At 42.8% G+C, this 26623-nt stretch overlaps 1 protein-coding gene and 1 pseudogene across 2 annotated transcripts; both read right to left on the reverse strand.

Annotated features, from left to right (window-relative positions):
* Positions 1-5378: 5378 nt before the first annotated feature.
* Positions 5379-7083, reverse strand: LOC308552615 (large ribosomal subunit protein eL6 pseudogene; annotated as a pseudogene). The gene is made up of 2 exons: positions 7071-7083; positions 5379-6312 (listed from the first exon to the last, which is right to left on the reverse strand). The product of its transcript is annotated as a large ribosomal subunit protein eL6 pseudogene (transcript).
* A 6520-nt stretch (positions 7084-13603) lies between these two features.
* On the reverse strand, positions 13604-26377 carry SLC2A3 (solute carrier family 2 member 3). Its single transcript, XM_081130062.1, has 10 exons — positions 26014-26377; positions 24036-24128; positions 23336-23496; positions 20946-21186; positions 20091-20253; positions 19633-19820; positions 18356-18460; positions 17976-18077; positions 16821-17024; positions 13604-16066 (listed from the first exon to the last, which is right to left on the reverse strand). Exons 1-10 carry the CDS (start codon positions 26026-26028, stop codon positions 15848-15850), a joined length of 1491 nt encoding a protein of 496 aa, XP_080986188.1. The 5' UTR covers positions 26029-26377; the 3' UTR covers positions 13604-15847.
* Positions 26378-26623: the final 246 nt, after the last annotated feature.

Raw genomic sequence — 26623 nt, forward strand, 5'->3', positions numbered from 1 at the left:
GTAAAAGACATGTTTGATTCTGTTCTGAATAATCGTACTAGTTACAAAAGTTGGTGTCTGCGGAGAAGAGTCAGGACATGACTGCAAACCCAAGGAAAAGGCAGACAACTGCCAGACGGAAGCAGGGGGTGGGGGAGGGCCTTTAGTAAAGTAAATATTGCTCCCAGGGCCAAGCGAGCTTTGCCTCAAGCGGGAGATAAAGGGAATTTGTTAAATAAAGGAGCCAGTTGGGGCAGACAAAAGCTTCCGGCGCAGGAAGTTGGCTGACTCAAGGAAGCCAAAAAGTAGGCATTTGAATAGGTTCCTTGGGGTGAGGTTGAAGTGTAACCTGATTGAAAAGAAGCAGCAGCTGGTGGTCGGTCTCTCCTTAAGCGATTCCTGGTATCTGGGTGGTTGATAGAAACTCTGTGGTCCTAGAAGGAAATGCCCTTGAGAATTTTAGGTTAAATGCCTGGAAAATGACTTGAATGCAAAAGTAGCACTGCCTCCATGTTCACTACCACGCATGCTATTCAACAAAAAATCTCACAGGGCAAATTAAGATGCTAGAAGCAAATTAATTAAGCACAGGGCCTGGGGAATGAGATGGGTCATGCTAAGGCACTTAGGACAGGGTGCAGGTGGGGGAGAAAGGGCTGCAATGTCCTTACGACCCAAATCTCTGACGCATGATGTGGTGACCAGAACTAAGGACAGGGACTGAGGTCCAGAACTTGAGGCTGAGGAAGGGCCAGGGTTCTGCAGAAGGAAGGTGCCTGGACACAGTCACACAGAGTGGCACTATCAGAGACACCGAGGGCAAGTACTTCTGGCTACAAAAGTAGCTCTCCTTCCTTAGCCTGGTGAGCAGCTATAGAATTTATTTCCCCTAGTTGGTCAGAATACCTGTGAGGCTGGTTGGATGGGCAATTTCAGAGTTATGGATTTTGAGTACCTCTGGTGTGTGACTGCGTAAGAGTAATGATCAGGTTCTTCTTGCTCCTTCCATCTCTTTCTGTGTTGTGTGCACGTGTCTACTTATCTAAATCTAAGTTCTTACCGAAGACTAATGTATCCAATTAATTTGCTTTATGTGTTACATAATTTTCTTTCTTTTTTTAAAATATGTCTTTGTGTTATATACATTTCATTTGTTTTCTCTTCCATAGAGTGAGTATTCTCAGGAAATACAGTAAATGCGCATTGCACAAGATTCGCCACACAGTTCTGTCCTTTCTGCAACTCTAAATCTTCCCTAATTCTTAGCCTCCCCGAGATCCTGCATCTTACTTCTATATTTTTTCCTTTAAAAAAATTTTTTTTGTAAATCCCCACCCAAGGATATTTTTTTCCATTGATTTTAGAGAGAGTGGAAGGGAGGGAGGGAGGGAAGGAGAGAAACATCCATGTGAGAGAGACCCATCGATTGGTTGCCTCCCACACGCCTCCTGACCGGGGCCGGGGATGGAGCCTGCAACCGAGGTAGTGCCCTTGACGGGGATCGAACCTGAGACCCTTCAGTGCACAGGCCAGCGCTCTAACCACTTAGCGCACTGGCCAGGGCTGTATCTTATTTCTTAAGTCTCTTACCCTTCGCCAGCCACATAATCCTACAATCATACTCAATATTCCTCAAACTGTGTAAGGCTTTGCAGATTCCATCAGCGATGTTCAGTGAACCATTAAACACATGTGGCTGTAGCCGGTTTGGCTCAGTGGTTAGAGTGTCAGCCCGCGAACTGAAGGGTCTCAGTTTCGATTCCGGTCAAGGCCGCTACCTCGGTTGCAGGCTCCATCCCTGGCCCCGGTCAGGAGGTGTGCGGGAGGCAACCAATTGATGTGTCTCTCCTACATCGATGTTCCTTTCTCTCTCTCTCTCTCTCCCTTCCACTCTCTCTGAAAAGCAATGGAAAAAATACCCTCAGGTGGAGATTAAAAAACAACAACAAAAAAACCCCAAATGTCTATTAAATCCCACTGGTTCACTGAGCAATTCCTATCTCATGAGGTCAATAAAAATGGTTCCTTTTCTCTACTGAGACTCTACCCTCTATGAAGAAAAAGGCCTTGTTTAAAGATCTGCTACCTCAGTCTTCATCAGGGTTAGAGAAATATTATTCTTAACTTTGTCCCTGGCTCTTTCCTACATCTTTCCTTATGCCACTTGCATCTTCCAAAAGAACACTGAAAAATAAAGTGAGTTTCAACTTGGAGAAAAATACTTGCAAGAATACTTTATATCCCTGGCCAGGAGTGTAGTCCTGTACACCAAAAGGCTGTGGATTTGATCCCGTCGAAGTGCATGCAACCAATCGATGTTTCTACCTCTCTCTCTCTCTCTCTCTCTCCAGCTCCCTTTCTCTCTCTCTAAAATCAATAAAAATATATCCTCAGGTGAGGATCAAAAAAACAAACACAAAAAACAAAAACTGTACATTTATGCAGTACTCTCTTACATGAGAAAATGTAAATTTTATTTCTCATGATCCATAAGCTACAGTCCCAGGTTAACTATCATTTATATATAAAGAAGCTAAAGCTCAGGAAGTTGTTTTTTTTGTGTGTTTTCCACCCCCCAGCCCATGCCTCCCTTGGGAAGTTTAGATAACACATCCAATGTTGTTATATGACCTTCCCTTCACAGTCTGAGTTGACTATAACCCGTCTCCATTGAGAAACTGCTCTATCCACCTTCAATCCACTGTAATTCATTTTCTGTTCTGAACAAGCCATTGTAATCAAGCTAACATTTTAAAATCACCTCAAAATTCATCCTTCATTAGTTCTTTCAAAAAATACTTGTTTTGCTAGGTGTTAAGATGGGCAATATACGGGGTGTCCCAAAAATACATATATACACTTTATCAGCCGATAGCTCAATTTCGAAAATAAAATGTATTTTAATAAACACTGCCTTTATAATTATTCAAAGTGTGTGTATACATTTTTGGGGGACACCCTATATTTATATTGCACTACACCCTTTTAAAGAAACAATCTTTTGTTCCTTGGCATGCAAATGCCTTCTCTGGTCTTTACCTTGCAGACTCCTTATGGGCTTCTCTTCCTCTGCTAATTCCGAACACTGGTATTCCCCAGGATGCTGTCATCAGACCTGTTCTGTTCTCTGCCCTCCTGCTTGGCCCTTGTCTTTCACTAGCACCTCCGCACCTGTGGGCTGGCTGTCCCCAAATATGTGTCCACAGTTTAAGAGTTCGCAGCACCTGTACCCCAGACATATCTGCCTACTTGCTATCTGCGCTTATACTCACTTGATTCTGCAACTCAGTTTCCTCATCTGTGAAATAAACATGAGTAATAACTTTCTTATTCCGTGACGGTGAGGTTTGTAAAAGACCTCCCAGATTAGGCACTCAGTAAATGGTAACCACAACTCTCATGGAAATTTCAACAGGTTTCCATATTCACTACTAGTATTGAGAAATTATTAATAAGTTTTTTCATCTTCTCCTGAATATTCATATTAGGGAGATATTATTATTATTATTATTACCATTTTTATATAATAAAAAAGAAGCTAATAGCTTTAGTGACATGTCAAAGGTGGTATTGGTTGTATACGGTAAAATTTAGATTCAGGCCTTGGCCGGGTAGCTCAGTTGGTTCGAGTGTCATCCCGATGCACCAAGGTTGTGGGTTCAATCCCGGGTCAGGTCACACACAAGAATCAACCAGTGAATGCATAAATAAGTGGAACAACAAATCAACAGGGTTTTTTTTCTCTCTCTCTCCCTTTCTCTCTCTAAAAAAAATCAATAAAAACATATCCTCTGGTGAGGATTAAAAAACAAACAACACCCCCCCAAAAAATCCTTAAAAACAAAAACAAATTTGAGCCCTGGCCAACGTGGCTCAGTTGGTTGAGCATCATCAGTACACTGCAGGGCGGCCGGTTCGATCCCGATTGGGGCACGTGCCCAGGTTCCAGGTTCAACCCTTGGTCAGGGTGTGTGCAGGAGGCAGCCAGTAGATGTTTCTCTCTCACATCGATGTTTCTCTCTCTTTCTCCCTCTCTCTCTCTCTAAAATCAATAGAAACACATATATATATTAAAAAAGATTTTTGAACTTTAATTTTGAAATAATAAACACAAAGTTGTAAAAAAATATATAAGGAAGTCCAGTGCAACCTTCTCCCAGCCTCTCCCCAATAATAACCCCTTACAGAACCATAGTACAATATCAAAACCAGGAAACTGATCTTAGCACAATTCACAGAACTTAGATTTCATAAGTTATGCACACACATCTGTGTGTAGCTCCATGTAATTTCATCATGTATGTAGACTTGTGTAACTGTCACCACAGTGAAATACTCAGCTGTATCCTCACGACAAGACCCCCTCCTGGCAGCCCACAGCAGCCATATCCATTTCCTCTCCATCCCCATTCTAAACCCCCAGCACCACACATATGTTCTTCATCTGTATAATTAGCTATTTTACAAATGTTGCATAAATGAAATCATGCAACACGTATCCTTTTGAGGTTGGCTTTTTTACTCAGTGTAATATCCTGAAGGCTCATCCAAGTTGTTGCATGTATCAATAGTTCATTGTTTGGTATTGTTAAGCCGTATTCCATGGTATGGTTAGGCCACAGTTTAACCATTCACCCACTGAAGACATCTGGGTGGTTTCTAAGTTTTGGTTATTTCAGGTTTTGGTTATTTGCTTTGAACATTCCTGTACATTTCTCTGGCATAAATGCTCAAGGATACAAATATTGGGTCATGTGCTCAAGGATACAAATATTGGGTCATTTGACCCAAATATTGGGTCATGGAAACATTCCTGTACATTTCTCTGGGATAAATGCTCAAGGATACAAATACTGGGTCATGTGGCAAGTCCATTTTTAGTTTTGAAAGAAGCTGCCAAACTCTCTTCCAAAGTGACTGTACCATCTTACATTCCTAACTGCAATGTCTATATTCATCATCATGAATTAAAATGAACCTTGGCCCCTACCTCATACCATGCGCAGCAATTAATTTTAGATGGGTTACAGGCCTAAACTCAAAAGCTTAAACCATAAAGCTTTTGGAGGAGAATATCTTTGTGAATTAAGGGTAGGCAGTTTTCTTAGATCATAAAAAGCAACCACATAAAAAAATAATAAATTAGACTTTACATATTATATTTGTTAATATTTTGTTAAGGATTTTTACATCTATGCTCATAAGGGATACCGGTTGAGAATTTTTTTTCTTGTAATCTCTGTTAGGTTTTTTTTTTTTTATCAGGGTTATGCTGGTATAAAATGAATTGGGAGGTGTTCCTCCCCCTCTGTTTCCTGAAAGAGCTTGTGTGGGGTTGGTATTATTTCTTCTTTCTTCTCCCCCTCCTCCTCTTCCTTTTTAACAGATCCATTATTTAATTAGGTTCTTCGTAAGAAATTTAGACCAGTTTTGAGGATAAAGCCGATTTGGTGGGAGCAAACAGAGGGAAGGTGGCCCCGGAGCTGAGGATCAGCTTTGATTTTGGGCAGAATGTGCTGGCCCACGGCCTTCTGGTCAACCTCGCGCTGCCCTGTAATCTCATATTTCTCTTTTTGCCAAAGACCTCACCCTCCTGGCGCCTGGGCTCGCGAGCTTCTTCCTAAAGTCAGCATCAGTGAGGTGTGTGGGGCTTTTCACACCACTGATACCAATTTTGGTGGAGGTGGCGATGACAAATCTCTGGTGTGTTCTTTGCAGAGAAACTCGATTAAGGGACAGAGAGAGGCCTGGTGACAAGTAGCAGGCTACGGCTCAGCTGCTTCAGGCAAACCACCCTCTTCCCTCTGTGGCCCCCGCGAGGGTGAGCAGAATGGTCCCGGGTGGCTGGCCCGCAGCTTCCTCACGTGCCCGCTGAAGGGTTTCTTGTCCTGGCTCAACAGCTTTCGAGGAACCTCTTCAGTAGGATAATTAATATCTAGGCAGTTTGTGAAGTTGAACCACTCAGGAGCACCATTCTTGTCGCCACCAACTGGTTTTGTGACTGTAGCAAGAACTCTCTTTTTTTTCTTTACAAGCTTGGATTTAGCTGCTTAATGCTTTCTCTTGTACATGGCCTTTCGGAAATACGTCTGCAGTGGGGCTCCCCCTTCTTAGCACCTTGGCCTTGAGGTTACCCTTCCTGACCTTGCCACCAAGCACCAGCCTTCTTGGCTCCGGGTTTCTTTTCCTTAGTATCCAGTTCCTCAGTTTTTTGCAAGATGAGAAAGAGTGAGATTGGTATTATTTCCTTAAATATTTCGTAGAATTCATTATTGGAATCATCTGGAACTGGAGATTTTTGTGGAGCAATTTTTAATAATGAGGTCAATTTATCTGATAGTCAATTTAAAAGACTAGTCAGATTTTTATGTCATCTCATGTCCATTTTGGTCATTTGTGTCTTTCAAGGAATTTTTTTATTTTATCAAACTGTTAAATTTGGTTTAAAGTTACTCATATTAACTATTATTGTTTTGATATCTGTAGGATATTCCATTTTTAAAATTTTTGATACTTGTAAACTGTATTTTCTCCTTTTGTTTCTTGGTCAGTCTTGTTATTGATTTATCAAATTTTTTAATCTTCAAAGAAATAAATTTTTTACTTCATTTTCTCTAGCCTACCCACTTTCTATTTCATTGATTTCAGTTGTTTTATTTTCTTTCTTCTACTAACTTTGACTTTAATTTGCTTGTCTCTTTTTTAACTTCATAAAGAGAAAATTAATATAGTTTATTTCAAATCTTTTAAAATGTAATCATTTACAGCTATAAATCTCTCTCAAAGCACTGATTTAGCTGTATCCCATAAATTCTGATATATGGAATTATATAATCATTTATTTAGCAATATTTTCTGATTTATTTTTATTTTTTGATCCATAGATTTCTTACTTCTAAATCTGTTTTTAATTCCCAAGTATTTTGAGGTTTTCCAGTCATAATATTATTATTGATTTCTAGTTAAATTCTGTTGTGGCCAGAAACACCCTGTGTAAGATCTTGGTGTTTTGAAATTCATCTAGACTTGTTAATGGCCCAGTATGTTGTTTATCTTGGTGAATGTTACATGTGCACTAGAAAATAACATGCCTTCTTCAGTCATCGGGTGCGACGTTCTATAATTATAATTTAGGTAAAGGTGGTTGGTAATGTTGTTCACGTCTTCTATATACTTGATGATTTTTTAGTAGTTGCTTATTCATTATTGAGAGGTGGTGGTTAAATGCCAAATATTATTTATTTCTCTATTTAGTTCTGTCCATGTTTACTTCATGTATTCTCAAAATAGTTTTGATCCAAGGTCAAGGCATTAGGTTTTCCTGATGTATTGATTTATTTTGTCATTTCTTAAAAATCATTTTATCACCTTATTATCCCCTTTTCCCCCATTTCTATTATTCTCTTTTAATAATCCTTTTCTCTTTGTAAAAAAATGTTTTTATTGATTTTTAGAGAGAGAGGAAAGGAGAGAGAAACATCAATTGGCTGCCTCCTGCACGCCCCCTACTGGAGATCAAGCCCACAAACCAGACATGTGTCCTGACCAGGAATCGAACCAGCAACCCTTTGGTGCATCTGGCCAGGGCAATAATCCTTTTCTTGAAGTATATTTTATCTGATATCCTCCCATTCTGTTTTGAACTTATGTCAATCAAATTTTCAACAACATCCCTCTACCAAAACCGCTCCTGTCAAGATCACTAATGATCTCCATATTGTTAATGCCAATGGCACTTCTCAGTTCTTATCTTCCTAGACTATAAAGAAGAAATCAGCCTTTCTACATAATAAAGATCACTCTAAGTCACGTTTTAAGATAAAAATTCAATTAACAGAAAATATGGTTAATGTTTAACTCCCTTGGACAAATGTCATAGTTAGTACCTTCAGAGGTAGTCAATGTTATACTCTGCTTTGTTCTTCTAACCAGTGTTACTCTTTTTGTTTTTAAATGGATATTTGACCTTGTTTCTAATATGTTATCAGTACCCCTTTCACATGTTTGTTATCAATATACCTTTCCAATAACCTTTTTGGCATTTGCTAATTTGTTATAACATCCACTTTTTCCTTACCTGTTAAGCATCAAACGTTTAATCTTCATACCGGTGTCATGAAAACCCTCTTTTTCTACTCCCCATTAGGCAAATCTTGAGGTGGCTCTTTGGTATATTCATGAATATAAAGGAGAGCCTACAATTTTAATTTAAAAAGTTTGGGTGCTGTCTGAAAAGCACTTTTTCTTTCCTCCTATATTGCAATTCTCATAAATGGCAATGTTTTATTTCTCATTTGTTTCTGTGGTCTTTTTTCCACAGAAAATAGGCGTTTTCTTAGAAGGATCTGGAGCAATACAGATCCTGAGAACAGTAGAGGCGGCGTTCCAGGATTTGACCAAGTGTGCATATGGTAAAACCTCTGATGTCTTACTTCCTTCAGGTGACAAAGAAACTCCACACTTGAGCTGTTTTCAGAGAGGGTATACAAATACCCCTTCAAGAGCCTGCTTTTGATTCTTTTGGGTATAGATCCATAAGTGAGATTGCTAGATCACATAGTCTTCTTTTTAAAACTTTTTGAGGAACCTCTATACTATTTTCCATAGTGGTTACACCACTTTACAAGCCCAACAACGAAATTTAAAACTCATGCTTCAAAGCAGACTATCAAGAAAGTAACAAAACCTACAGAACGGGATTTTCAAATGATATATTTGATAACGAATTCATATCCAGACTATATAAAAAACTCTTACAACTCAATAAAGTAATAAATAAAAAGTAAAAACTCTAGCGACCCAGTTAAACACAGGCAAAGGACTTGAAGAGACATTTCACTAAAGAAGATATACAAATGGCCAGTAAGCCCTCGAAAAGATGCGCAACATCATTAAATACTAGGGAAATGAAAATCAAGGCCGCACTGAAATACTATTTCACACCCTCTGGGATGACTACACTCAAAAAGTCAGAGCTATTGCGCTGGCTGGTGTGGCTCAGTTGGCTAGAGTGTCGTCCCATACACTGAAAGGTTGCTGGTTTGATTCCCCATCAGGGCACATACCTGGGTTGTGGGTTTGATCCCTGGTTGGAGCATGTGCGGGAGGCCCCCCGCCTCTCTATCTCCTTTTCTCTCTCTAAAATCGATAACAAAATTTAAAAAAAAAGTAAGATATTAACAAGTGTTGAGGATATTGAGAAATCAGATCCTTCCTACACATACAGCACAAAAATATTTACCAATTCAATTATGTTGAATATCTGCATAATATTCCACTATAGGATGTTTCAAAATTTATTTTTACCAGTTTCCTATCAGATCATTTAGATTTTTATATCACTTCTTAGTTCTCTTATCTTCATTCTTGCTTTAATCTTTTTATTAAAGTTTTATTTTTATATAATCTATACATTATAAGGTTACCCATTTAAAGTATACAATTCAATGATTTTCATCATTTTTACAGAGTCGTGGAACCACTACCATATTCTAATTTTAAAGTGTTTCTATGACCCCAAAAAGAAACTTTGAGGCCTGGCCAGGTAACTCAATTGGTGTCATCTTGATACACCAAGGTTTCAGGTTCCATCTCCAGTCAGGGTACATACAAGTAGCAACCAGTGAATGCATAAATAAGTGGATCAACAAATCAATGTTTCTCTCTCCCTCTCTCTCTCTCTTTCAAATCAATAAATTAAAAACACACACCTCTGTACCCATTAGAATTCATCCCCTATCCCCAGCCCCCTTCTAATTTCCTCCCTTCGTTTCTGGGCCACCACTAATCTACCTTCTTTCTCTCTAGAAAGCTGCCTATTCTGGAAACTGCATATAAACTGAGCCATATAATATGTGGTCTGTTGTGACTGGCTTCATATAGTTACGTTTTCAGAGCTCATCAACATTATAGTATGCATCAGTACTTCATTCCTTTTTATGGCAAATAATATTGCATTTATGGATGTGCCGCATTTTGTTTATCCACTCATTTGTAATGGCTATCTGGGTTGTTTCCAATCTGGGGTTATTGTGGATAATGCTGCCATGAACATTTGTGAACAAGTTTTTGTGTGGACATATGTTTTTATTTTTCTTGAATAATATACTTGGAGTAGAATTGCTGGAGCATACAGTAACTATTTTACTTAAAAATTCTATTTCGTCTTGTTTCTTGTCCAAGACATATCCTTTTCAAAATATCCCTCAGCTGATTTATACAAATAGTTCACAGATAAAGAAATACAAATAGTTTCTAGGCTTGTGGAAGAAACGCAATCTCAATAAAAAATGCAAACGTAAAGTACAGGGTCCCTTTCTCAGTTTAGCTTGATACGGATTAAACGTTTGATGATAAAACATTTTGGTAAAGGTGTGCAGAAGCCAGCACCCTTATAGCTTGTTGGCTACTTGACTTGATTTCTGTCCTTGAAGGTTTAAAGACAAGGGTGCCAGTTCCAATTTCGCCAATTCATTCACTGGGCTCAATCTCATTTTTTAAGAAAGCGGTTAGGCCGGCCGGGCGTGGCTCAGCGGTTGAGCCTCCACCTAGTGATGGAGGCGATGCGGCTCGATTCCCGGTCGGGGCACATGCCCGGGCTGCGGGCTCCGTCAGTGACTCTCTCATCACTGATGTTTCTATCTCTCTCTCTCCCTCTCCTTTCCTCTCTCTAAAATCAATAAAGATATATATATATTTTTAAAGCGATTTGAATGTAATCTCTGAAATCTATTTTAGCTCAGGCGATCGCTTCCGCCCAATCAATCAAGTCGCACAGCCCGGAGCAGCCCGGGAAGGGTAGGCGCAGCTCAGACCGACGGGCAGGAGGCGCCCGCCGGCGAAGGTGTGCTGGGTCCCACCCATCCTGCGCGACGGCGGGAGGGTTTCCAGGTCGCGGTCGCGGGCAAACAGGACGCCGGGTCCCCCCGCTCGCGCCTGCGCGGTGAGGGCGGCGGCGGGCCGGGGGCGGCGGCGGCGCGGGGGCGGCGGGGCGCGGGGGCGGCGCCGGGGCGCGGGGGCGGCGCCGGGGCGCGGGGGCGGCGCCGGGGCGCGGGGGCGGCGCCGGGGCGCGGGGGCGGCGCCGGGGGGCGCGCCCGGGTCGCCCTGCGCGCTCCGCTTCCCCTCGGCCGCCGCCCCGGCTGCGGCTGCGACTCGGCAGGACTCGTATCGCGCGGCGCTGCTGCAGCCGCGGCCCGCGTCCGGGACACAGATGTGATGCTGGGTGACTCACTGCTGCCGCTCTTCCGGAGCAGACCCCGCGAGGCTGTCCACGCGACAGGGGGAGGGCGGTGGGGACCGCGCAGGGCCAGAGCCGGTGAGCTCGGGCTCGCGGGCGGCCTGCTCCGGGATGACGCCGTCCCCTGCCTTTCCCTGTCCCCCCGTCTAGCTCTGAGCGGACCCGCTGCCCAGCCTCAGCTGCTGGAGCCACCTAGCTGGAACTTTGGCCAAATTTTTGCAGCAAAAACGTTTGGTGCAAAAAAAAGAAAAAAAAGTGAGACGTTTCAACTGAAATTTTATTTCAAATCCAGGTGGCTTTGGGAGGTGTGGAAGGAGGAAATCTTTCAACCAAGGACCACTTCATCCAGCCAGCCAGCTAACAATTATTGCCCCAGTTATCTGTTGCCTCTCGGCTCCAAATTTATCTTTCAATACCTGCTTGGTGGTAATAGATATAATTCCTTTAAGTCATTTCGTATTTAGCATGTTAAGCACAGTGAAGTTTTCGCTGTGTATGGTACTGGACGTTGGAGGAGGAAGATTTCTCCTGCTGGTTCCAGTGGCTATACCACAGGTGAAGATGACAGGACCGTGGGTGGTCCCCTGCCCCAGCCATACACCCAGAAAGCAAGCTCTCCCAGACACCTCACACAGCCCCAGCCCAGGTCTGGCCATCACTTCCACAAGGCCCCAGGCCTCCCACCCATATTGGTGTCCTGACTCCTGAACACATATTTGACTACCAGTTGTGGCTCCCCTGAGGCATTGTCTTCTGCTTGCCTGGGGTATGCTCACCAGCTCTGGCTTGTGCAGTCCAGCCAATGTGTCTGCTGTGTAGTGGACTGCAACTATGCCTTTTCTAGTAAGATCTGAACCTCTGCATTTGGGAAGTGACCTCCCTTTCCAAGTTTGTCCTTAGGTGGATACTCTCCCCAGTTCCTGGGTGCCATATTGAGTTCTCTTACATCTTTTATATTTTACTTACTCTTATTAGAGCTTGATATTCTTTAGAGTAAATGTTCTGTTTAAATCAATGTGTGATTTCTGTCTTCAGATAGGAGCCAGACTGATACACTTAATAAACATCAGATATATGTCAGGCAGTGTTGTAGGCATGAACAAGACAGACAAGGTACTTGCTTTTATGGAGCTTGCATTCTACAGAGATTGTTAACTAAGCCCTAACTCACAGGATAGACTCAGCCATGCAAAATTTTGAGGCAGAATATTCCAAGCATAAAGGGACAAGTGTGAAGACCTTAAGTGATAATGAACTTGATGTGTATGAGAACTAGAAAGATCAGTGGGGCTAGACTTCAGTGAGCAAAGAGAACAAGAGATGGAGTTGAAGCAGCGAACCTTATAGGCAGGTAACCATATCTTGCTGCCAGGGCAGTTTTGAGAACAAATAAATGCAGTATACTAAAAGTTACACCAGGGTGATAGGAGTAAACTGGGGCTTATAATCACCCAATTTACAAGCCACAGTAAAGGAGTCTGGATACTATTTTGGAGTCTGGATACTATTTAAGTGTGACAAGATATAACTGGAAGGCTTTAAGCAGAGTGGTGTGTTCTGATTTTTAGAAGTTCTCTGGTTATCTAGAGAATGAGCTATAAGGAAACAAAGGTGTGAAAAGAGAGTGAAGACAGCCACAGTTACGAAGACTATGGCATCCTCACTGAGGCTCTTCCGGACAGTGGGGCAGTTCATTTCTTCATTCCCTCTAACATGGAGTACCGCAGCGTCAGGGTTATGTTGGGGGTAAGGAAGGCTATGTGGAGCTCATGCTTGGGCTGAGCGGAAATAAAATAAAATTAAAAGCCATTCAAATATCTCTAGTAAGTGAATGAAAACAGGGAAGGGAGTGTCCAGACTACATAAACGAAGGCATGGAGATGTTAATGGTGCTGTAGAGGGTGTGAGGTGTTTCTTATATAACTGGGAGCTAGGAAATGATCAAACAAACAGGCAGCAGGGACCTTGTACTGGAGTCATTGTGCCCACTATGGGCTTCAGTTTTCCCCCCGTAGTTGATCGGGAGCTACTGAAGGATTTTATGTAGGATAGTGATATATTATATGGATGCCCTGACATCAGTGTAGGATGACTTTTAGTAATCAAAGACTGAAGGAAAAAGAAAGTGGGAAAGAGCATGAGAGAGAAAAACAGAAGAATTCACTGGGGAAAGAAAGCAACATAATTTGTTAACTATGCGCAAAGCAGTGCACTAAGATGTTTTCATTTCAAATGCATAACAAACCAGGATTGCTCTTTTCATATATCCAAGACGGTCTTATAAGAAACTAACTCAAGGTTACAACAGGTACTGAATGGCCAAACCAGGATTTAAAGTGATCTTGTTAGAGGAAGGACAAAAACAAAACAAAACAAAAAACAACCCGGTGAAATCATATGTACATTCAGAATTTTTATTTCAAAACAAAGAGAACCACAGAAACATTAATAATATAAAACCTATTTGGAAATATTCACAATCTGGTCACTGAGAAAAGGGAAAACTTCCACACTGTTACTGCCAACCCACAGTTTTTGAGGAGCCAGAAGTGGAGGTGCAGTTGGAAGAAAGTCACCTGTCCCAGCAAAGCCCCATGTCATAGCTCTGAGTTTTTATCCATAGGCTCAACAACCAGAGGGAATGGTAAGAACTGAGAACTAAAATATTGTCATAGGCAAGGATTTGGCTAAAGGGCCTCAAATGTATAAGCACCAAGGAGGGAAGGGAGGTCAAGCAACGTATGAAAAAGGGAGAGGGTGTCACTGGGGTTTTATCTCCATTTATACAAATACTGGGAAACTAGATGGTGGAGGTGTCTGTGACTTACGGCAAGTGTAAATACCTCCATCTCATCTAACTCTTGGAAACTTTCCAGTTACAAGTCTTCGGAGTGTTTCTTATCCCCCTGAAAAGAATGCCTCCCTCTCCCCCAAGAATTCCCTCCAGCTCCCCTAGGAGGCCCCATGTCCTGATTTCACACTCTCCTACTCCCACTGTCTGAGTCTAGAGGGAGGCAGAGTCCTCTACACGGTTAGGAAGAAAGCCACAGATGCGAATCCCACCCAGCAGAGGCAGTGCTACTTATATACAGAGATGAGTTTTAACACATTCCAATCCAAAAGGCGGCACCGTAGGATCATAGAGGAAACAAGTTACCAATAAACTACTTCCACCCAGAGCAAAGTGACAGTGCACATACATTCATACTCTCAAGTGTGGGCTACACTGCACATTTACTCATACTATCTCAAAGTGGTCTATGGGAAAGAGTCAGGTGCCCTTAGGGCACTTGACATAATACTATGGTAACATGATAACAGGAGTAACTTGACATGGAAACAGACAAAAACAGGCATGGGCTGACCCTAAAGCAATAACATACTTCAACTAGGTAACAGTCATTCAGGAAAAATCCTCTCCCAGTACTGAGGTTACAAATTCCAAGTTAGCTATGCACACTCTCCTCTAAATTCTTTTAAAGCTATGGCTTAAACCAAAATTTAAAAAATCTAAACATCTAAAATATCCTAAAGAACAAAATGGAGAAAAAACAAAACTTTACCAAGAACCAATCTTTTAGGTTGCTCTCCCACCACTGGTAGGAGCACTTAAAAAAAAAAAAAAAAGAAAACCACAAAAAAACCACGAGTCCACTATAAGAGGAAGAAGTTGTTTGGTCCAGTGCGGAGGGAAAAAGAATCAATTTCTACAAACAACCTTCCCTTCTCTGGACTCCATCCAAAATCAGAACCCATCAATCACCATTAACTACAATGCCCATCTTAGTAATAATCCTAGATTTCAAGTAATACTACATGTAATCTTAAAGAAAAAAGTTCCTAAGGAAACCAGTAGCTTCTTTATACAGGCACATGACTTTTCTGAGAAATTGAACTTGAGAATTTCCATCTGAAAGACAGAAATTGTTAAGAGGCAACCTACAAACCTCACACACCACATCATATACCCTCCAATAACACACTACATTTCTGCCTAAATCTTCCTTTATTAAACTATAAACCTCTCTAGTATCAAATCTTCCACCCTATAAACTCTTTCAGTACCTCCCTCTAACCTCAATTTCCTTATGTTTTCATTATTTGGTAAAATTACACTTAAAAAAATAAATATTTATGCAATAAAACCAGAAGATAAAATAAATAAAACTCAAATTAATTTGCTCTGCAGAGCGGTATGGGGGCGAGGAAGGTGCTCGTGTGTAATCCTCTCTGCCCTCCACACTCTCACGTATATCTGCTCCCTGGTGAGACTGAGGTGGGGGGAACTCTCTCCCCTACGTGCCCTCAGGAGGCAATATTAGAACTTAAGGGAGGAAGGGCGGGCAGAGTTGTCAAATGCCAAGTAGCCAATCCCTCCTGAACTGAAGGTAGGTTCACTTGGTCTCTCCTAATCGGAAGAGAATGTCCAAGAAATGAAATGTTAAAAAGCCACTGAAGATACAACTAAGCCCAGCACTGGGGGCCTCTGAGTGCTCGTGGAGTGTGGGCTGAGAAAGGAGTCGAGCGAGCAGCAGCATTCAGAACAGTCCTGGGTTACAACCTGATGAGGTCTCTCCCGCTCGGGGAGAGGTGGCTTTTTCATGTTGGGAGGGAGGTGGGAAGAAGCATGGCTTAGACGTTGGTGGTGGCCTCCTTGTCAGGCTGGATACTGTTCATCTCCACGGCAGGGCCTTTCTCAGCTCTAGCAGCCCCCTGTGCCTTCCCTTCGAAGGCTCGTGTAATATCCTCAAAAGTCCTGCCCCGGGTCTCAGGGACTTTAAAGAAGGTGAAGACCAAGAAGATCACGAGGAAGCCGGTGAAGACAATGAAAACGTAGGCTCCTAAATAGAACTACAAAAGGATACAAAAAAAGGAGGGTTGATATAAAAATCTGATCACTGATAAACTCGTTTCCTTCAAATCCATATTCCCAACAGACTTCAAGCCATAACACCTCCAAATGTACTGAAAATAGTAAAGTTTCCTCAGAGACTCGTTTACAATTCCATTGCTAACTTATTGTATTTCTCTGCAATTTTGTGTCACTCCTCTCCCTGTTCACTGAAGTAAGCTGCTTCTAAGTACCTACTGAGTATTTTAGGATTTTTGGTGATCACTGTTAGAATCTAGGTTTATGAAAGACTCACAGAAATAGGAAAGGCATGGCAGATGTCCACTCCAAGTTCCTTTATCCAAATCAGCTCCAGGTCATTTTATAATAGAGCCCACCTCATTCCTTAACATCCTATGCTTAGTGAGCCTTTACGATCATGAAGTCAAAATGCTAGTTCAAATGATGGACTTTAAGTACTGGTTTGAAAACCTTTGAGGCTTGGCTTGTCACTATCATTCTGTTCCTAGTTGGAAATGTGCCTATATCATTTCAGACCAGTGGTCTTTTAAAAGTTCCCAGTTTTACACTCCCACTTCAGTCTTTTCTGCTGTCATTCTTTTTCTATATGTCATTAGAAAAGAGCGGGAAAATATCTAGTTTAAACCTCTTGAGATATAATCCTTCATGGTGTCAGTAATCATATTGTAAACATTAGGCTTAAGTGGGCTGGTTTCAAGATGGGCTAGGTGAGTTTTGCTTTAATATACTTACTGCAGCTGAAGGGAAGAGCAGTCCAACCAAAAAGTTGGAGGTCCAGTTGGAACAACCAGCCACCGCCATTGCAGCTGGGCGGGGTCCCTGGCTGAAGAGTTCGGCCACAATAAACCAGGGAATGGGGCCTGGGCCAATTTCAAAGAAGGCCACAAACACCATGATAGCCCCAATGCAAACATAGGTCATCCAGCTATACTCATCCTATATGAGGGAGGAACAGAGGAAAGTTAATTTAAAATATATATATGTCTTTATTGATTTCAGAGAGAGGAAGGGAAAGGGAGAGAGAGACAGAAACATCAATGATGAGAGAGTCGTCATTGATCAGCTGCCTCCTGCACACCCCCTACTGGGGATGGAGCCCGCAACCCGGGCATGTGCCCTGACTGGCAATCGAACTGCAATTTCCTGGATCATAGGTTGATGCTCAACAGCTGAGCAATGCCAGCGGGGCACAGCATGACCTATATTAAAGACAGCGTGACCTAGGCAGGACCCAGCTTCTCAGAGATGAGTACTGACTGAACGGAAAGGCTTCTTCTGTCTTGGGGTATAATGGAGTTACTGGATTTAGAGTAAAAAATGTTGGGTTTTTTTAATGCTAGCTATGTGATTACATACATATCATTTTTACTGAGATCATTTCATCCATTGTAAAATGGAAATAATTGTCTCAATATTATTTTGAGAATTAAACTACAACCTGACTGGTGTGGCTCAGTGGTTGAGCATCAACCCATGAACTTGAAGGTCATGGTTCGATTCCCGGTCAGGGCACATGTCAGGGTTGCGGGCTCAATCCCCAATACAGGATGTGAAGGAGGCAGTCGGTCAATGATTCTCTCTCATCATTGATGTTTCTATCTCTCTCTCCCTCTCTCTGAAATCAATAAAAACAAAGCAAAAACAAACAAACAAAAAGAATTAAATTACATAATGTATTTTACAAGCTATATGTTATATAGATGTAAGGATTATAGCAATTTAATTACCCATCTATAGTGATCTACTTTTCTTAAAACTCTGGGCATGCTGCTTCTCCCAAATCTGACTTACGCAATCTCCAGTCTCAACTATTCACCCGTCACAGAGCATCAACTCTAATGTCTCCTCCCCTCTCCCCTCCCTTTTCTTCAATCAAAGAGCACTCACCTTTAATAACAAGGAAATAGTCATGAGGATGGAACAAAATGCCATCCCTCCAAGGCCAATCATATGTAGAGTCCTCCTTCCAGCCCTTTCCACCAGAAACAGCTAAAAGAAGAATATAACATGACACTTCTGCTTTCCTTTTCATGAAAACACTGCATGAGCTAGCTGAATCTGCCCTAAAACAGCAGGGTACTTGTTACAGTCACACTTCCCCTTCTCCAGTTCGAAGTTTAATATATCCTATATAAGCCCTTCTATAACCTCCCTCTCTCCCATCTATTCCATATTTTTGAAAAAAGTGAAAACCACTTATACCCACCATTCAATATCTCTTCCCCCTAACTTCTGTCCCCACAAAATGATCAAACCATCCAACTTACAGACACTACAGTAAAGATGGTATTAACCACACCCGCACCAATGGTGGGATAGATTGGCTCCTTAACGCCCGCATCTTGGAAGATTCCTGTTGAGTAATAGAACACCTAGGAGGAAACAGAAGAAGATGCAACTTTGAAACAGCAATTGTGCATGGCAGCGGAAAAACAGGACCAACTTACTATTTTGAGTATCCAGTGTGTTTTGCAAAATACTTTGCAACAAAATGATTTCATCATATCAATCAAAGACTGATGAGAAACTGTCAGGGAATGAATCAGTATTTAGAGAGGGAGGACAGCCTGGCCAGGCATGGCTCAGTGGTTGAGCATCGACCTAGGATCCAGGAGATCGCAGTTTTATTCCGTCAGGGCACATGCCTGGGTTGCGGACTCCATCCCCAGTCGGGGGCATGCAGGAGGCAGCCGATCGGCGACGACTCATCATTGATGTTTCTATCTCTCTCCCCCCTCCCTTCCTCTCTCTGAAATCAATAAAGAAAAATAAAAAAGAAAAATAAATAAAGAGGTAGGACGGGGCGTTCTTCCCATCCAAATGCTTTATTTGCAAATGGATAGAAGGTATAATAATATACTCTCTTCCCACAACCAAGACTCAAAAGCAGGAAGCTATTGCCATAGAATATAAGGGCCACCTGCCAATCACTAGCTTCCCATTTCGTGCCCCCATTCTCAACTATCACAGTCTCTATCCTAGTTGTAAAAAGTATATACAATGGTAAGGCCGCCTCAGTCTGAAGTTGCCAGTGTGCACCCAGACCTCTTGATTTCCTACTTGTTCTCCAGGGCTTTACACTGATTTTAGAATGTCAAGTCCTAGAGAAAAGCCAAGGCATAGAAATCCTCAGGTATCTACTCTGGTTGTTTGGCTTACATCATCACTGATGATATCATAGAAGTTAGATGAGAGTTAGAGAGGGCTGGAAATAAAAAATGAGTGGTCAAAAAATTTGTGTTATCCTACATATTGAAAAAAGTCTAAAGAGGACAATTATTAACCATCTGTTCCAAGACTAAGGGTGACAGAGTTTTCATTTTTATTTACTTTCTCATTTTCCCACATGGAAAACGTACTATAAATATAATTTTGAGAAATAAAACCAAAACCAAATCAAACCTGGATAATCAACATTTCCTGAGTGGCTGCTACATGGCAAGTATTGTGAGGGACTCTGTGCAGGAAGGTGAGCTATTTACCTCTGGTCAGGTGTTTTAAATGAGACATTGGAGGACACCGTGGACACCAAGCTGATACTCACAGCGTTGATTCCAGAGAGCTGCTGAGAGAGCTGAAGCATGATGGAAATCATGATGGGCTGCTGGTAGCTCCGTGATCGAAAGAGCTCCAGCACAGTGGCTTGCTTTTCTTGGGCCATCCTAGCACTCTCATCTTTCATCTCCTGGATGTCCTCAGTCACATCCTGGGTGCCCCACAAATGCTGGAGGGCTGGTGAGGAGAACAATAGGAAAGAAGAAAGATAAGGTGCTGTCTGAACTCCATTTTCCTCATAGGACAGCTAGGGAGAAGCCACCAGAGGTAAGCCCTGGACATGGCTCTTTAGGGGTTGAAAGTTCCTGACTTAATAGTAGTCAGAAAACACTTCACTTGGGTTCTGAGGAGCAGGGAGAGGAGATGACAAACAACAGATCCAATATCCTCACCCTAAAACAAACCACACCCTACAGTTCCCGTAGTGAGGATGTGAAGGGTACTCACTCTTCCTAGCATTGTCCTCTTCTTTTTTGTTAATGAGCAAGAATCTAGGACTTTCTGGGCAAAATGGAAGGGCTATGCTTTGTAGGAGAGCTGGAAGGATGGTGAAGCCCAATAGCACAGGCCAAAGTTCTTCAGTCCCCAAGATGACTTTCAGACCAAAGACCTAGAAACCAAAGACAATATTATAAATCCCATACTTTATAGGCCACAGTTGAGTGAAACAAACAGAAAAGTTCAGAAAATTACCCCTTCTTTTACCACAGGAAAAGATACGTTTCTTTTCCTTTCTCTACTCTGCCTGCTAGCTTCTTCAGCTGTCTGCGAGCGATAACACCTGAAGCTTACACACAGCTGAATACGAATATGTGCCAGATATTCTTTTGAGTACTTTATTTTTTTTTTCTAAATTTTTATTTTTAAATTCATTTTTAGAGAGAGAGAGGAAGGGAGAGGGAAAGAGAAATATCAATGTGAGAGCTACCTCTTGCATGCCCCCTATTGGGGACTGAGCCCACAACTCGGGCATATGCCCTGACCGGGAATCGAACTGGCAACCTTTTGGTGCACAGGACAACACCCAACCAACTGAGCCACACCAGCTAGGGCTATGTTAATTCTTTTTTTAAAGATTTCTTTTTTTAAATTGATTTGAGAGAGAGAGAGAAACGTCAATGGTGAGTCGTTGATCAGCTGCCTCCTGCACCGCCCCCCCCACTGGGGACCAAGCCCACAACCCAGACATGTGCCCAAATCGGTAAACTGCTGGTTCATAGGTCCATGCTCAACCATTGAGCTACATTAATTCTTTTAATGAGCCCTGAAACTAACACTCATTAAGTTTAAGTTCTAGAGTACCTGGGCCACCAGAATCCCGATCACGATGCCCAGCTGGTTGAGAGTGCCAAAGGCTCCCCGCAAGGCAGTAGGAGAGATCTCTCCAATGTACATGGGCACAAAACCTGTGCAGAGCCCGCAGAAGATGCCAATAACCAACCGGCCCAGGATCAGCATTGTAACTGACTCAGCTAATTTGCAGAATCCCATAAGGCAGCCACCAATGATGGCCAGTAGATTGACAATAAGCATTGAGTTGCGTCTGAAAGTGTAAACAAAGACAAGTTAGCAAAACCATCCCTATCTTTACCCATTATACTGTCCCCTCAAGCTCATACATCTTCTCTCTTTTAAAAAATTTTTTTTTATTGATTGATTTTTAGAGAGAGAGAGGGAGGGAGGTGAGGGATGAGGGAAGGGGCATACATCACTTTGCTGTTCCACTTATTTATACATTCATTGGTTGATTCTTGTATGAGCCCTGACTGGGGTTCAGACTCTCAACCTTGGCATACTGGGATGATGCTCTAACCAACTGAGTTACCTGGACAGGGCATACATCTTCTCTTTTGATATAACTTTTCCACTTTCTATCACCAGAACATTTCTAGTTGGTATAATCAGGATCAATAGTTCTTATACTTCTATGTGCATAAAATTCACCTAGAGAACTTGTTTAAGATTCTCTTCCTTTAAGTTGTAGCTGTACTCTAGCATTTTAGCAAGCACTTTATTTTTTAATTGAATTTATTGGGGTAACATTGGTTAATAAAATTATATAGGTCTCAGGTGTACAATTCTCTATCACCTGTATATTGTACTGTGTGTTAACCACCACTCCAAGGCAAGTCTCTTTGGTTGACCATTTATCCCACCATACCCTCTCTTCTACCTCCCCCTACCTCTTTCCTTCTGGTAATCACCAAGCTATTGTCTGTGTCTGAGTTTTTATTTTGGTTGTTGTTGTTTGCTTAATCCCTTCACTTTTCCCACACAGCCTCGCAACCCCTGAGTTTTTATTTTGGTTGTTGTTGTTTGCTTAATCCCTTCACTTTTCCCACACAGCCTCGCAACCCCTGTCCCCTCTGACAGCTGTTAGTCTATTCTCTGTATCTATGAGTCTGTTTCTATTTTGTTTGTTCATTTGCTCATTAGATTCCACATATAAGTGAAATCATATGGTACTGTCTTTCTGACTGGCTTATTTCACTTAGCAAAATGCGCTACAGGTCTATCCATGCGTTGCAAAGGTAAGGTTTTAGCAAGTACTTTAGGCTAGTAGTTCTAAAAGCAGTCCACAAACAGATTTGGGTAGATATTTGCCAGAAATTAACATTATCCTACCCCAGATTTATCAAATCATTAGGTTTGACTCTGAGGTGGGGCCTAACAATCTGTGTTCTAAAAAGCCCTCCAGATGATTTGGTGCAAGCTCAAATTTGAGAACTACTGCCCTAGGCAATTCTGTTGTATTTATAGCTGGTCCATGAACACAGTCCTCTAGGTTGGACTGTGGTGATGTCATTAACAATCAGTATCAAGTAATAAATTACCGAATTTATGTACCAAAATGTGGCAGGTAGAGCCACTGAAATAGCTGATAAAAGATCAACACTGAAAAGTTACTAAAGCTTTGGGAAGAACCAGCACCAGGAACCTCAACAGTGACTCTCAACTTAGGTGGCCCATTGAAATTACTTGGGGAGTTTATAAAATACCGATACAGAGGTCCTGGCCTGGCACTGGGAACTTTAAAATTATAATGCCTTCAAAAACAAAAACAAATAAAAAACCAAACATTATCAAATAAGTTGCTTTCACTTATTAAAAAACTTGAATTCCATTTACATTTGCAGAACATCTAATTAGCAAACTAAATGGTTCTTTTACTAGTGATTATTGAAAGTATTCTACCTTCTAAGACATTTATTTTACTAAGGCAACATAGGGTGAGAAGATAAAATTTTCTTTTTTCTGGAAAAAATCATTTCAGCTTAGTTACATGGCCATTATCTACATTTGCCAAAGACTGAGTATCACAAAATATTTCCTCCCTATCCTGCTGTGTAAAATAATGAAGACATTTGCATAAAACCCCCAAATTTTAAAGAAAAGCAAACAACTGACCTTGTAAATAAAATGTTTCTGGGAAACTCCATAGTGAACTTCACTGGAAAATGGAATTAGCTTAACCTGGCCCATCTCGTGCTGGCTGGATGGAAGCTATGCAGGGCGTACAGCCCAAGCGACAGTGGTCAGTCATGTTCTGGCCAACTGGACTAGGTTTCCCTTGACCAGAATTTGAGGTGTTCTTATTCAAATGTGTCATCACTGTCCCATCCCAGTTCTCAATATCTGTCCTCAGTGCAACCAGAACAGCCCCCCTTCCTTGTCCAGGTTCTGGTCAATACCTGCCAAAGCGGTTGACAAAGAGTCCAACGGAAAAGGATCCAATCATGCCACCAACGGAGAAGATGGCCACAGACAAGGACCAGAGGGATGTTAGCAACACTTCGGTGGGAGGGTTTTCTAAGGTCTCTTCCAAAGTGTAGTTGATAAAGTCCGTTATGAGCTGAAAATTAAAATGGTTGGTGGGAGGGCAGACTGTTAGTTGGATGAGAAGAGAGACACATATTGGGGTCTTCCCTTCCCTTAGAGCACAACACTACAGTTACTGTACTGCTTTATAGGCAGAGAACCAAGGGAAAGACTAGATGGGAATGGAAGAGAGAGGTAACATATTGGAGTTAATGTTACTCGAAAAGGAACTTTATTTGTTCCAAAAATCCCAGGAGGTAGTAGCACTGATATGCACTGAGTACCCAACCCTCTCCCAAGAGCCTTCTCCTTTCTTTGTAACTAACCCCTAAGAAGTAATAAAGGAAGCCTATCTCGGTAGGGTGAGAGGAAGAATGGGTACAGTGCAGGATATAGGAAGCAACTGAATTTTGTTTTAATGATTCAAGTTGACTTCCCCACCCATACTATTCTCCCTCTTCATTCTTAGCCAAGCTAGATACCAAGTTTGTCTGACATTCTTAATTCTTGAAACCCCACTTAAAGAAATGATTTCCCTATTCCAAAGTCTAACCCTAGTTGCCTGGTACTCACCGCCTCAGGGGCATTGATGACTCCAGTGTTGTAGCCAAACTGGAAAGAGCCTATTACAGCAATGGTGATGGCAAAGACCAGAGGTGCAGTGACCTGGGGGGGTAGGGTGGGGAAAAATGGTACTTAAAACTCTTGATAATTATCTCGTCAATTAAGGAGCTGTATTTCGATAGCTTGTCCTATGAGTGGCGCGAAAAGAACAAGAACTTAATGAGATTTAGGTAATGAATGGGAACACAAAAGAATAGATGATCACTTAAGACCGAATTTGGAAATATTGGACAAGCATGTAGAGTCAACTTGGGAAAAGGGGCAAGAAAATTTGGGAAGGAAAAAGTTAAGAGGAACTGAGTTCATCAGTTTGGAATTCAAAACACTGCCCCAGGGCCCCAGCCAGTTGCTCAGTGGTTAGGTCCTCGACCCTCGGACTGAAGGGTCCGGGGTTGGATCCCAGCCCAGGGCACATACCTCCGTCCAAGGCTCGAGGCCTGGCCCCAGTTGGGGCAGGTAGGGGAGGCAGCCAATCACCGTCTCTCTCTCTCTCTCTCTCTCTCTCTCTCTCTCTCTCTCTCTCTCTCTCTCTCTCTCTCTCTCTCTCTCTCTCTCCCCCCCTCTCTCTCTCTCTCTCTCTCCCTCTCCCTCTCCCTCTCTCTCTCCCTCCCCCTCCCTCTCTCCGAAAAGCAATTGAAAAATACCCTCAGGTGAGGATTAAAAAAAAAAAATCAACAAAAACCCGTTCCAGGTAAAAGCCAGCAGAAGTTCACGGAGGAGGGAAAGAACTTGGGAGCGCAGCGGAGAAGACAGATTTAAATTCTTAAGAACAGGTTATTCTGGAGACGGCGGACGCGCGCAGCCTCGCCGGGACCCAATTCCCCGGGCACCCCGGGCAGTGCCCACGCGTCTGCCCCGCCGCGCGGCTGTCCCGCGACCATGTACCCGCAGCCCCTCCCCGCGTGTCCGCGCCCCACTGAGATTCTGCGCTTCCCCGGTGTTGCACTGCCGCCCCCACCCAGCAGGGGGGAGCACAGGTTCGCGCCCAGCCCAACACGCACGAGGCGCTTCTGGGGGGAGCGGGCAGAGATCACCCAGTCGGCTCGCTCGGCTGCCGGGGGTGGTCCCGTGGGTGTTATCTCCAGTCCACCCGCCACGTCCCCAGCGCTCCCTAAGCTCCTTCTCGCGTCAGATAAGAGCGACAGGCTGAGAATTTCAGTTGCCCAAACTGACCTCGCCTCCCAGGCAACTGAGTGTAGGGCCCCCAGGCCCCTCCAGTGCCCAGCTCTGTTAACTCTTCTCTAGTGAAAGCCTCTTCCCCCGTCATGCTATCCTCAGGGCCTTCTCGTCTTCCTTTCCATTTTTTCATCCCTTCTCTTATCTTCCTTTATTTTCAAATAAGTTTACCTTAATGAAAACGCCTTTCTCCCTATAAGTACTGCATACATAATACACAATAATATGTCACGGTATCGTGTACTCACAATCACAACCACACTAGGAAGGACAACGGAAATTCTCTCCTTAGCATACAGAAAATCCCATAGGTCATGAACAGGTGGCTGGACACCAGCCCCCCAAACCAATCTCAGGCCTCTTCAAGGCCTAACGCTTCCAGAGAATCTTCATACTGTGCCTGGACCCACATTTGTAATCACTGCGACCGAGCAGCCCCTGATCCCCTGTGCACTGGACCGGCTCACAGCCGGTAGAGTGTAATTACGTAAAATGAACCTGAGAAACAAACACAACTTCTACAGGTGACTTTCCCTGAGACACGAAGGTGATGGAGCTGGAATAAATCCTTTATGGGGTGTGAAATTCAAAGAGAACTGGTGAAACTAGCACTGCAGGCTGGAGAAGACACGAAAGGCCTGGAAATGGCTAGGTGATAGAATAAAACAGAACACAGCAATCACCACCGCCGTTTGCCTTTCAGAGTGTATCCCAACTATGCAAAAATAACTGGCAATTGTATCATTCTTACCTTCTGTGTCCCCATGGCCCTAATATTTTTCGAATCTTCAAGAAAGATCTGGGAAGGGGATTCCAGAGATACCTCTCCCAGCCAACAAATCCTTCAAAATGTCCTTCTCTGGCAGCAAGTTTTTCTTCAGGTCCTCAGTAGCGCTCTGCAGCTCACCTTCAGCCCACAATCAGTTAAGAGGCACAGGCTCCTATTTGTAATCCCTGCAAAGGGTGGAGCCAAGAGGGGAGCCGAGCCCCCAGCCCTTCCCCTGAACCGCCCCCAAAGGATCCCGTGACCTTTCGGAATTTTGTAACATCAAATTCAGCCCCCCTCACGCGGCAGCTCCCTCTGCCTGCCCTCTTCTAAAACCACATCCTTTTCCAAACCCATTCCGATTTTGGCTTTTTTGGTGGTTGGGGTGTGTTGTTTTTTTTTTAGCTCATCCTCCTTCCCTTTTCTAAAGCAGCTACAGCCTCTTAGTTTCACAGACAAAACGCCGCCAGAAAAGCCTGCAGGGAGGGCAAATTCACTTTTTTTTTTTTTTCTCTCACAACTGCTCAGAATTGAATCAATCTGTCAGGAGATGAGATTAAGCACTATATACATAAGGACAAGTGGAGCGGGTGTT

The sequence above is a fragment of the Miniopterus schreibersii genome (genome assembly GCF_964146895.1).
Source record: "Miniopterus schreibersii genome assembly, chromosome: 2".
In the NCBI taxonomy this organism is placed as follows: domain Eukaryota; kingdom Metazoa; phylum Chordata; class Mammalia; order Chiroptera; family Miniopteridae; genus Miniopterus; species Miniopterus schreibersii.